The sequence below is a fragment of the Salmo trutta genome, unplaced genomic scaffold, assembly GCF_901001165.1.
Source record: "Salmo trutta unplaced genomic scaffold, fSalTru1.1, whole genome shotgun sequence".
Lineage (NCBI taxonomy): Eukaryota > Metazoa > Chordata > Actinopteri > Salmoniformes > Salmonidae > Salmo > Salmo trutta.
The window spans coordinates 6,590,291-6,604,208 of NW_021822911.1; the positions used below are offsets into that span (position 1 = coordinate 6,590,291).

The following is a 13,918-nucleotide window of genomic DNA, read 5'->3' on the forward strand; positions in this document are numbered from 1 at the left end:
GAGACTGCCAAAGGTCCGGACTACAGGCCCTCCGATTTGACACACTGAACTCTGTCTGAGAAGTAGTTGGTGAACCAGGCGAGTCAGTCATTTGAGAAACCAAGGCTATTGAGTCTGCCGATAAGAATACAGTGATTGACAGAGTCGAAAGCCTTGGCCAGGTTGATGAAGACGGCTGCACAGTACTGTCTTTTATCGATGGCGGTTATGATATCGTTTAGTACCTTGAGCGTGGCTGAGGTGTACCCGTGAGCAGCTTGGAAACTGGATTGCACAGCGTAGAAGGTACGGTGGGATTCAAAATGGTCAGTGATCTGTTTGTTAACTTGACTTTCAAAGACTTTAGAAAGGCAGGGCAGGATGGATATAGGTCTGTAGCAGTTTGGGTCTAGAGTGTCACACCCTTTAAAGAGGGGGATGACCACGGAAGCGTTCCAATCTTTAGGAATCTCGAGAAGATGGAAGAAGGAGATGCTGGGGAGGCTTGGGGGTGGGGAGCTGTTAGTGCAGTACGCCACAGGATGTTTTTGTGCTGGTTGAGGGCAGTCAGGTCTCAACCTTTTTTGAAAGGGGCATGCTTATTTAAGGTGGTGAGGACATTATAATTAAAGAACAAACAGGCATCCTCTACTGACGGGATGAGGTCAATATCCTTCCAGGAGACCCGGGCCAGGTCGATTAGAAAGTCCTGCTTGCAGAAGTGTTTTAGGGAGCGTTTTACAGTAATGAGGGGTGGTCGTTCGACCGCGAACCCATAACAGATGCAGAGATCGCTGAGATTCTGATTGAAAACAGCAGAGGTGTAATTGGAGGGCAAGTTGGTCAGGATAATATCTATGAGGGTGCCAATGTTTACGGATTTAGGGTTGTACCTGGTGGGTTCCTTGATAATTTGTGTGAAATTGAGGGAATCTAGCTTGGATTGTAGGACGGCCGGGGTGTTAAGCATATCCCAGTTTAGGTTACCTAACTGAACAAACTCTGAAGATAGATGGGGGGCAATCGATTCACATATGGTGTCCAGGGCACAGCTGGGAGCTGAGGGGGGTCTGTAACAGGCGGCAACAGTGAGAGACTTATTTCTGGAGAGATTATTTTTTTTAATTAGAAGCTCGAACTGTTTGGGCATGGACCTGGAAAGTATGACAGAACTTTGCAGGCCATCTCTGCAGTAGATAGCAACTCCTTCCCCTTTGGCAGTTCTATCTTGACGGATAATGTTGTAGTTGGGAACGGAAATTTCAGAATTTTTGGTGGCCTTCCAAAGCCAGGATTCAGACATGGCTAGGACATCAGGGTTGGCGGAGTGTGCTAAAGCAGTGAATAAAACAAACTTAGGGAGGAGGCTTCTGATGTTAACATGCATGAAACCAAGGCTTTTACGGTTACAGAAGTTAACAAATGAGAGCGCCTGGAGACACACAGGGCCTGGGTTAACCTCTACATCACCCTAGGAACAGAGGAGAATGATGAGGGTAAGGCTAAAGGCTATCAGAACTGGTCTTCTAGTGCGTTGGGAACAGAGAATAAAAGGAGCAGATTTCTGGGCGTGGTAGGATAGATTCAAGGCATAATGTACAGACAGGGGTATGGTAGGGTGCGGGTACAATGGAGGTAAACCTAGGCATTGAGTGACGATAAGAGAGGTTGCATCTCTGGAGGCACCAATTATGCTAGGTGTGGTCACCGCATGTGTGGGAGGTGGGACAAAAGAGTTCTCTGAGGCATGTTGAGTGGGACTAGGGGCTCCGCAGTAAAATAAAACAATGATAACTACCCTAAACAACAGTATACAAGGTATATTGACATTAGAGAGAGACATAAAGCAAGGCATAAAGCAATCACAGGTGTTGATAGGGAGAGCTAGCTAAGACAACAACGGGTAAGACAACAGTTAATCAGCTAAGACAACAACAACAGGTAAAATGGCGATGAATGGGCAGAGAGGGTCAGTTAACTACACACAGGGCCTGAGTTCGAGGCTTGGGCCAACAGATAAACAAAATGGAGTAGTGATTAATGAACAGTCCAGAAGGCATCAGCTATGTAGCCAAGTGATCATAGGGTCCAGTGAACAGCAATATATGAACCAGGGAAGCTGTTAGGTAGTCATTACTACGCTAGCCGGGACATGTGCCTGGCTCGAGGCTAACTGGTGCTAGCTTCGGGACAAGGGCATCACCGACATCTTGCAAAGGCTGGTTGAGAGCACATCGGACGGAATTGCATCGACAGACCAGACGTGATGGATCGGCGGGGCTCCGTGTCAACAAAGGGTCCAGGCCAATAGGCAAAAGAGGTATTGTAGCTGGAGTAATTTTGTTTGCTACCCGGGAGATGCACCTGGCTCGAAGCTAACTGGTGCTAGCTTTGGGACAAGGGAATTAGCCACAATAGCCACTCCGGTGCGTCCGGTGCAAAGGTCCAGAGCTTACGGCAGGAATCCGGTGATGTAGTCTTGGTGAAGAGTCTGGGAGGCATCAGCTGTGTAGCCGAGTGATCATAGGGTCCACTGAGCAGGCCGGGAGATGGGCCTGGCTCAAGGCTAGCTTCGGGGCTGGGCCACTCGGTAGCAGCTAGCTAGCTGCGATTATCTGGTGTAATGGTCCAGAGCTTACGGCAGGAATACGGTGATGTAGTGGAGAAAAACAGTCCGATATGCTCATGGTTGATATCGGCTGTGCAGACTGTCAGGTATTATCCAGGCAAAAGCGGCTGGTGTCTGAGCTGAAAAGATAAAGGCCGCTAGCAGTGGCTAACAATGACTAAATAGCTAGTAGCTAATTAGCTGCTTAGCTCCTGATGGCTAGATGCTGATGGAGGTTCTAGCTATAAGGTCTAAAAAATAGCAGATCCGTATCACATTGGGTGAGGCGGGTTGCCGGAAGGTATATTTAATTTAAAAATGGAAAAAGAGATTGAAATATATTGTAATATATACAAAAAAAAGACTAAAAAAACATAACATTTACAACAACCACGTCTTACTGCTACGCCATCTTGGATTACAAGATGACTCTCAGTTAAAAACCATTGGATTTAGCCAACTCTGAAATTATTTAGTATTTCTGTGCCCACGAAAACTGTTTTCCCAGCGTAACAAAGGAGCCACTAAATGATACATAGTTTGAGTGCATTTCAGAATACAAAAAAAACTGTCCGACAGCAAGATCCCGTATTTAAGTTGAAGTTCATCATATGACAAGCGTAACGTTATGACTATAACTACTGTTCCCTGAAGGAGGGAAACTAGGAACAACATACTATTAAATCCACGCCATTTTTGGAAGCCCCACCTTCCACAGGTGATGACCGTGAGGCTCGGATTTATTCCTTAAATTTAATACCTCACTTCACCGACCCAGGAAAGGGCGGAGACAAACAGGTGTTTTACCTCGTTTCCCTCCTTCAGGGAACAGTAATTATAGTCATAAAGTTACACTCACTTTCAGTCAGTCAACTTCGGTACAACATACTATGGGGAAATACAATCATTCCCCATGCTAACCCAAACGGATACTAAATGAAACGGCCCCTGGCAGACCACCCAGACCTTTCCCCGCAAGATACATCAGTTCTGGCAATTTATTTATTGTCTTTTGTTTGAAGCACTCCTGTCAATGTTGAGTAAGGACACACACCTGATTACACATATAGAAGTAGGATTAATCTACCTGGCCTGTGTGCAAATGTAGGCCTATAAATGTGCCCATTTGGGGATGTCTGATAGTATTTCTGATTGTCTTAATGCACCACCACTAATGAGTTGTGGAGCTTCTCAAAGTAATGTTTTTCTTCACCTCAAACAGCAAGTAAACAAAGTCTAATAAAAATCAATTGCGAATGACAATAGTTCCTCAAAGTATTTTTGTAAAATATTTCCAGCTCTCGCCCTTTCGATAACCACTCGGCATAAAAGGGAAAAATGTAATTCTCTGATCCAGTGGAAATGTCATAAAATACCTGATTACTTCTTATCCTTTGCACAAATAGCCGACAGCTGTGTCTGTCCCAAACTCACTGGCGCGGGAAACTCTGAGGGCCGAGAATATTTTATACAATGTTGCAAGCTTGTTACCTCGAGTTTTGGGCAGACCCAGTTGATAGTTGATACAATGTTTCAAGTTCGTTGTAGACAGGCCATGTGTAGCCAATGTGATTTTGTAGGATATTTTCTACCTGCAAGCTGCAATGTTTTTATTTGTTGGCTTTATGTAGGCTATTTTTACATAGTTGGCAATGGCAATAAAAGTTCCTTTTAGATTTGTATAATTTTCTTTTAGATTTAGATAGAATGTAGATTAATCACAGACAATGATCTTGAGATACTATTATAAATTAAATGAAACTGTTCCACGAAAATGTGCATATGAAAATCATAACTGGCACCAGATCAGTAGAAATGGTAGTTAAATAAAGGTTACATTTTTAAAAATGAAATAAAACAGTTCATTCAGAAAGTTCACACCCCTTCCTTTTTACACATTTTGTTATGTTAGAGCATTATTTTAAAATGGATTTAAAAAATAGAATCCTCATTAATCCACACACAATAATGAAAAAGTGAAAACAGGTAAAAAAACAGAAATACCTTATTTACTTAAGTATTCAGACCCTTTGCTATGAGACTCGAAATTGCTTCGGGTGCATCCTGTTTCCATTAATCATCTTTGAAATGCATCTACAACTTGTTCAGAGTCCACCTGTGGTAAATTCAATTGATTGGACATGATTTGGAAGGCACACACCTGTCTATATAAGGTCCCAGAGTTGACAGTGCATGTCAGAGCAAAAACCAAGCAATGAGGACGAAGGAATTGTCCGTAGAGCTCCGAGACAGGATTGTGTCGAGGCACAGATCTGGCGAAGGGCACCAAAAAAAAATTCTGCAGCATTGAAGGTCCCTAAGAACACAGTGGCCTCCATCATTCTTAAATGGAATACTCTTCCTAGAGCTGGTCACCCGGCCAAACTGAGCGACTGGGGGAGAAGGGCCTTGGTCAGGGAGTTGACCAAAAACCTGATGGTCACTCTGACAGAGCTCCAAAGTTCCTCTGTGGAGATAGGAGAAACTTCCAGAAGGACAACCATCTCTGCAGCACTCCACCAATCAGACCTTTATGGTAGAGTGGCCAGACGGAAACCACTCCTCAGTAAAAGGCACATGACAACCTGCTTGGAGTTTGACAAAAGGCACCTTAACCTATGGGGCAGTATTTGCACGTCCGGATAAAAAACGTACCCGATTTAAACTGGTTACTACTCCTGCCCAGAAACGAGAATATGCATATAACTAGTAGATTTGGATAGAAAACACAAAAGTTTCTAAAACTGTTTGAATGGTGTCTGTGAGTATAACAGAACTCATATGGCAGGCAAAAACCTGAGAAGATTCCATACAGGATGTGCCCTGTCTGACAATTTGTTATCCTTCTGTTGCATCTCTATCAAAAATACAGCATCTCTGCTGTAACGTGACATTTTCTAAGGCTTCCATTGGCTCTCAGAAGGCGCCAGAAAGTGGAATGAGATGTCTGCAGTCTCTGGGCGAAGTACAGCAGCTCTGTTTGTGAGTGGTAAGGCTGGGGACAGTGACACGTTCATGAGAATTCTCCATTTTTTTCTTTCAGCCTTTGAATGAATACAACGTCACCCGGTTGGAATATTATCGCTATTTTACGAGAAAAGTAGCATAGAAATTGATTTTAAACAGCGTTTGACATGCTTCGAATTACGGTAATGGAATATTTAGATTTTTTTTGTCACGAAATACGCTCGCGCGTCACCGTTTGGATAGTTACCTGAACGCATGAACAAAACGGCGGAATTTGGATATAACTATGAATTATTTGGAACCAAAACAACATTTGTTGTTGAAGTAGAAGTCATGGGAGTGCATTCTGACGAAGAACAGCAAAGGTAATCCAATTTTTCTTATAGTAAATCTGAGTTTGGTGAGGGCCAAACTTGGTGGGTGTCAAATTAGCTAGCCGTGATGGCCGGGCTATGTACTCAGAATATTGCAAAATGTGCTTTCGCCCAAAAGCTATTTTAAAATCTGACACCGCGATTGCATTAAGGAGTTCTGTATCTATAATTCTTAAAATAATTGTTATGTATTTTCTGAATGTTAATCGTGAGTAATTTAGTAAATTCACCGGAAGTTTGCGATGGGTATGCTAGTTCTGAACATCACATGCTAATGTAAAAAGCTGTTTTTTGATATAAATATGAACTTGATTGAACAAAACATGCATGTATTGTATAACAATGTCATAGGAGTGTCATCTGATGAAGATCATCAAAGGTTAGTGCTGCATTTAGCTGTGGTTTTGGTTTTTGTGACATATATGCTTACTTTGAAAATGGCTGTGTGATTATTTTTGGCAGGGTACTCTCCTGATATAATCAAATGTTTTGCTTTCGCTGTAAAGCCTTTTTGAAATCGGACAATGTGGTTAGATTAACGAGAGTCTTGTCTTTAAAATGGTGTAAAATAGTCATATGTTTGAGAAATTGAAGTTATAGCATTTATGAGGTATTTGTATTTCGCGCCACGCGATTCCACTGGGCAAGCGTCCCACCTTGCCCAGGGAGGTTAAGACTCTAAGACCATGAGAAACAACATTCTCTGGCTTGATGAAACCAAGATTGAACTCTTTGGCCTGAATGCCAAGTGACACGTCTTGAGGAAACCTGGCACCATCCCTACGGTGAAGCATGGTGGTGGCAGCATCATGCTGTGGGGATGTTTTTCAGCAGCAGGGACTGGGGGACTAGTCAGGATCCAGGGAAATATTAACGGAGCAAAGTGCAGAGAGATCCTTGATGAAAACATGTCCCAGAGTGCTGAGGACCTCAGACTGGGGACGAAGGTTCACCGTCCAACAGGACAACGACCTTAAGCACACAACCAAGACAACACAGGAGTGGCTTCAGTAGAAGTCTCTGAATGTCCTTGAGTGGCCCAGCCAGAGCCCGATCTAACATCTCTGGAGAGACCTGAAAATAGCTGTGCAGTGATGTTCCCCATCCAACCTGACAGAGTTGGAGAGAATCTGCAGAGAAGGATGGGAGGAACTCCCCAAATGCAGGTGTGCCAAATAAATGAGCTAAATGAATGGGGGGAAAAAATAATTTAATCCGTTTTTGAATAAGGCTTTAACGTAACAAAATGTGGAAAAAGTCAAGGGGTCTGAATACTTTCCGAATGCACTGTATACAGCAACACCTCCCCCATAAGCATTCCTGTCTTACATGTACATTTTAGTCATTTAGCAGACGCTCTTATCCAGAGCGACTTACAGTAGTGAATGCATACATTTCATTATTATTTTTTTTTGGTGCTGGCCCCCCGTGGGAATCGAAACCACAACCCTGGCGTTGCAAACACCATGCTCTACCAACTGAGCCACACGGGTCTTTTCTGTAGATGTTATATCCCTGTATTGCTACTGCTGTATCAAAGGAATTATCTCAGTGAGTTTCAGAGATGAACAGTACAGTGCATTCCAAATTCAATAGGCAGGCAAGTAAACAAAAACGTTTTCAAATAAAAACTATTCCAGAAAATGTCAAAGCGTATATAACGTCCATCCAAGAGACTGTCAAACAATCGCGTTCACATTGTCATGTTCTGACACGCAGTTCCTAAGCTAATTCTCACTAAAATCCCTTTTTAAAGTCAGGGTATGAGTCGAGAAACCTGCCTATTTTCCTTGAAAGTACGGAAAGTCACGATTGCAAAGCTATACGATATTACAGAGAACAAGTTAATTATCTCACATCTCTGAAAATATTTGTAATGTTGTGCTTCTTGTTCACGGAGGGTAATTCATGGTTATGTTCTTTTCTTTAAGCTGTTAATACAAATCGAAAGGAGTTTCCAATATCCTCATTTCTTGAAGTATTTCTGGTGATAGCTAGTGATAGTGATACACAAGCTAGGTCTATTTGAAACATTGCCATCCCATGGCAGCATTTACCAGCCACCAGGTTCAGAAGATTTAAAACCACATAAAAAATATTTTAAACCCAATTCTATTTTTGCCCAAAGTTAAGATATAAATTATTCAAACTGAACATAATTCATGCTGGTTATTATTTTAGGCTATTTTAGTTTTGGAGTCAAAGATAGTTTTGGAATAGTTTTCAAACAGGTTTGTTATTTTATTTCAGTTTACTAAATAGTTTCCCCCTAATTACTTTTTCTATAATAAGCATGGAGGTTTCCCCTATCAAGTCATAGGTACTGGACAGACTGAAACCACTCCCCTATCAACCAGTCATAGGTACTGGTGACAAAGCACCTCATAACCTAGCTGGGAATGGGACAGACTGAAACCACTCCCCTATCAACCAGTCATAGGTACTGGTGACAAAGCGCCTCGTAACCTAGCTGGGAATGGGACAGACGGAACCCTTCTGTGGTAACAGACGGAAGATTTGTAATTAAATCTAATTCCCAGGAATGGGGTTCATATAAACCACAGAGACTGTGTGTGGGATAATAACATGGCCGTGTCCAACCCTGCTTGTTCCCTCGACTCCGCTACCAACCACCAATCTCCAACAGGGCCCTTAACCTGTATCACTAGACACCTCATAGTGAGCTACAGGTAGGAATCAGCAATGAATCCCAATAATGAGACACCTCTGGGGAGGGGTGTCAGCAACATTTAAATAATATATATAGTGTTTTATGATAAACCGTTTTTTACAAATCTGTCAAGACACCAACTTAGACTTTACCGATTTTTATGTGATTTTTAAGTATTGTGTGAAATGATTTGACGTTATATGAAAGTACCGCAATTTATGTTTCTAGAAACGTATCGCAATTGAGAATCGATTCACATTTAGATGGAATATTTGACTATTTTAGCTGCCAGAGCCAGTCTACCTCTGAAAATAACATACAGTCATTGGACCTTGAGGAGTAACGGGGGCAGCAATCAGCAGTAGAAACAATAACAAAGCGTACTCCCTGCCCGTTTCGGTAAAAAGCTGAGGGATGGGGCTGGAGAAATATAACCATCCATGATATCAACATTATAGTTTTAACCATGTTTTGAGGATATACAATGTTTGTTTATATTTACTGACAAACATTGGAGTAAAAAAAAGCTTATATTTTGGGTTCTGATGGGGTACGACAGTTGAACTAAGCTCATGAGGCATTTATAAGTGATTTCTTCAAGAAACAGATGGGTACATATCATTAATGTATAAGTCCCAAAATGCATGTAACAACTGCTGATTGCCCCTTTAAGAGAACATCTTGGGCTAATCTAATAGGAGATATTGAGGACTACAGTATTTCAGGAACTGTCATTGGATGCATTTGATCAATTGTTAACGTTTTGTTGATGGTCCACTCTTGATGTTCTACACGTTACAGTGTAGCTTCAGCCATTCCTACAGAACAACATTAAAGTGTTACTGCATATTGGTTCAACGACTGCAGAGACGGTACTTACTGGTGTTAAACAGATCTCCAACCTCCTCTTCTTCCTCCAATGTGACAGTCATCTCCCCCTCCTCCTCTTTCACTCCAAAAACTGCTTCCTCCTCTTCTTTTACTGTAACATCCTCCTCCTCTTTCACTCTGAACGCGTCTTCCTCTTCTTTCACTGAAACGTCTTTCTCTTCTTCTTTCACGGTAACAGCCTCACCCTCTACTTGTTTTTGTATTGTAACAGCCTCCTCTTCCTTCTCCTCTTTGACGAGAGCCTCTTTCTCCGTCCAGCAGACATCTTCTTCTTTATCAGGAGGAGAGTAACTTAGTGAACTCATGGTCGGAGATGTTAGCTAGCTAGCATTAGCGACTAGTCTAGTTCTAAGGTAACTTAGCAAACCAGCTAGCTGACAAACAACGTAAACATATAATTAAATGGGCCAACAAGTACATACGACAGAAGTGTGTTTAATACACAGAGACTAATATACACCAAAACAGTGTAAAGAGCGTGAATGTTGTAGCTATGTTTGCTAGAAAGCGACCGAGGTGTCTGACTAGCTGTTGTTGTTGAAGGAGCGTCCGTCCACTAGATTATACGTCATACTGGCAGCATCGCCTGAACCTAAAAGACGCACATCGCCATCTGCTGACTGGAGGGCAACGCAGTTGAGGAACCAAACGTTTATTTTTCATTTATTTCATAAAAGGTTAATATTATATTAAGTCGTTCAAAGAGAAGCATGTGTTGATTGATTTGTGTTTAATGAGTGAGAATTTAAAACAAACTTTACACCCACTACATATTTGCATTGAACCATACTTCTGACATGGATCATTTTGACCCCAGAGGCATATCTTTTATCATAGACAAAATGTGGTTTATTCAATTCTATTACATTTTTCATGACTTTGTCAATCAACTTGTTGTTAGTAAATCTAAATCATGGTTTAGTGTTTCTGTATCAATATGGACTTTTAACAAATCCTTTGGAGTCATTTTGACCCCAGCCAAAAGCAGCTTTGATAAATAGGACGTTTATTTCAAATAAAAATCTAATCACATTTTATCATACACATGTTTAGCAGATATTATTGTGGGTGTAGTGAAATGCTTGTGTTTCTAGCTCCGACAGTGCAGTAATATCTAACAAGTAAAATCTAACAATTTCACAACATATACCCAATACACACAAATCTAAGTATTTGAATCTAGGTTTCTCTGTAGACATGGTCCATCCCACCAGAGGGTGGAGACACCTGCAGATACACAGTATAGTGCCTCCCATGTACTCTCCTAAGATTGGACTTTTCTATATCACGTATCACATGACAGTGTATAAACTTTGATTTGATCATGTACAAAACTGCGGTAGAAAAGTAAAGTATTCAGACCCCTTCACATTTTCCACATTTTGTTACATTACAGCCTTATTCTAAAATGTACTTTCCCCCCCTCATCAATCTACACACAATACCCCATAATGACATCACAATGCCCCATAATGACATCACAATACCCCATAATGACATCACAATACCCCATAATGACAGAGTGAAAACAGGTTTTTAGAGATTTTTGCAAATGTATTTACTTAGGTATTCAGACCTTTTGCTATGAGACTCGAAATTGAGCTCAGATGCATCCTGATTCCATTGATTATCCTTGAGATGTTTCTACAACTTGATTGGAGTCCACTTGTGGTAAATGCATTTGATTGGACATGATTTGAAAGGCAGACATCTGTCTATGTAAGGTCCCACAGTTGACAGTGCATGTCAGAGCAAAAACCAAGCCATGAGGTCCAAAGGAATTGTCCATAGAGCTCTGAGACAGGATTGTATCGAGGCACAGATCTGGCGAAGGGTTCCAAAAAATGTCTGCAGCATTGAAGGTCCCCAAGAACAAAGAGGCCTCCATCATTCTTAAATGGAAGAAGTTTGGAACCACCAAGACTCTTCCTAGAGCTGGCCGCCTGGCCAAACTGAGAAACCGGGGGAGAAGGGCCTTGGTCAGGGAGGTGAACAAGAACCCGATGTTCACTCTGACAGAGCTCCAGAGTTCCTCTGTGGAGATGGGAGAACCTTCCAGAAGGACAACCATCTCTGCAGCACTCCAGCAATCAGGCCTTAATGTAGCAATGATTAAATTGTCAACATTTATTTCAATGGACAATTCAGTGAACTGTTCTGTGAAAGGTGTCGGCTAGAGATGACATGCAGGAGCTTGCAGGTATTTGTAGTCTTGCATGTCGTCTACTTTGACGCTAATTAGCATTTTAGAATCCGAGAGTAAAGAGAGACAAATATAGGCAACAGCTACTCTTCCTGGGGTTTATTATTGATCCCCATTAGTTCCTGCCAAGGCAGCGGCTACTCTTCCTGGGGTTTATTATGGATCCCCGTTAGTTCCTGCCAAGGCAGCAGCTACTCTTCCTGGGGTCCAGCTAAAATAAAAGCAGTTATACCATTTTAAAAACATTACAATAAATTCACAACACACTGTGTTTCCTCAGTCACCTTGACCTAGAGAGATTTACATGGTTATCAAAACGTCACACCACGGTGAGCCTAAACAAAACACAGCTCTATGGGGAAAATTAATGGTGGAAAAACGATGCGAACCATTTCCCTGTTTGACCTGTAGTTGTTATGGATATTATGACTCTGCAGAGCCCCACAGTGGACGTGTCAAAATATGTTACATTGGTAAAGCACCCTTTATTTAACCTCAATGTCATCTTGTTTTTACATGGCATTGTAGATTTTAACAGTATACAGGATGTATTTTGGATGTTTTCAGTGTATTTTTAACCCTTCCAGACAATGGATTAATCGCAATAAAAAATAGTGCACTAACATTACACAAAGTGAACTCACGTCTGACGGTCCAAACAAAATCACAAATTCTCAGTCAAAAACACAAGTCAGAACACAGCCTCTCTATTCTCTCATATGATTTCAGGTCCTCTGACTGGGAAAATGTCTTTCCACAATGAGAGCAGTGGTATGTCTTCTCCTCTTGTGTATTTGTATGTATTCTTTCATGCTCTTTCAGGTACCTTAACCGGGTAAATCTCTTTCCACAGTGGGAGCAGTGGTGCGTCTTTTTTCCTGTGTGTATCCTCTCATGCTGGTTCAGGTTTCCTAACTGGGCAAAATGCTTTCCACAATGGGAACATTGGTAAGGCTTTTCTCCTGTGTGTATTCTCTCATGCTCCTTCAGGCTCCCTAACTGTGTACAACTCTTTCCACAATGGGAACAATGGAAAGGCTTTTCTCCTGTGTGTGTCCTCTCATGCCTTTCCACGCTCCCCAACCACCTAAAACTCTTTCCGCACAAGGAGCAGGTGTAAGGCTTCTCTCCAGTGTGTATTCTCTTATGTGTTCTCAGGCTCCCTAACTGAGTAAAACTCTTTCCACACTGGGAGCAGTGATGTCGTCCTGCTGGTTTGAACGTCTCAGGGTCTGGTTCCTCTGAAGGACTCTTCCTGCTGTCAGAAGGAGAGTCTGGTCTCTCTCCTGTCAAAGACAAACAGATTATTTAATTAACTAAACAGAGACCTGAATGAAACCTCCACATGATAAAACTTCCTATGACGTTTAATCTAGACTAGATCCCTCAATCACCTGAAGTCAGTTTTCACAAGCATTATTAAACCGACTTCAAAATGCAAGTCTCTGTGTGGTTCTTAGGATGTCCAGGCAGGTGATTCACTTCTAACCGAAGTCTTGCAGGTGTTTACATGGTTTTACACATCTGCCAGATCATCAAAAAATCGAATTTCAGTACCAGTGTATATATATTTTTTTGGGGTACTTTTACACCTTTTTCTCACCAATTTCATGATATCCAATTGCAACTCCCCTACGGACTCGGGGAGAGGCGAAGGTCGAGAGCCATGTGTCCTCTTTAACACGACCCTGCCAAGCCGCACTGCACATCTTGACACACTGCTCGTTTAACCCGGAAGCCAGCCACACCAATGTGTCGGAGGAAACACCATCCAGCTGGCGACCGAAGTCAGCGTGCATGCTGACCGCCACAAGGAGTCGCTAGAGCGCGATGGGACAAGGACGTCCCGGCCAGCCAAACCCTCCCCAAACATAACGCTTTGTATTCAGGATATAAAGTTCATTTCTTTGCCACATTCTTTTGCAGTATTACTTTAGTGCCAACAGCCTCTCTATTCTCTCATGTGATTTCAGGTCCTCTGACTGGGAATGCTTCCTTCTTTTCACTCTGTCATTTAGGTTAGTATTGTGCAGTAACTACAATGTTGTTGATCCATCCGCAGTTCTCATATCACAACCATTAAACACTGTAACTATTTTAAAGTCACCATTGGCCTCATGGTGAAATCTCTGAGCGGTTTCCTTCCTCTCCAGCAACTGAGTTAGGAAGGACGCCTGTATCTTTGTGGTGACTGTGTGTATTGATACACCATCTAAAGTGGTATT

At 42.1% G+C, this 13,918-nt stretch overlaps 1 protein-coding gene across 1 annotated transcript in view; it reads left to right on the top strand.

The window, feature by feature from the left end:
• The window catches only part of LOC115186434 (NLR family CARD domain-containing protein 3-like), a 75,770-nt gene extending 63,246 nt beyond the window's left edge, over window positions 1-12,524 (top strand). Inside the window, exon 11 of the mRNA XM_029746063.1 lies at window positions 12,516-12,524. Within this exon, the coding sequence (XP_029601923.1) occupies window positions 12,516-12,524 (9 nt within the window). The remainder of the gene's footprint in view (window positions 1-12,515) is intronic.
• The last annotated feature ends 1,394 nt before the right edge of the window (window positions 12,525-13,918 follow it).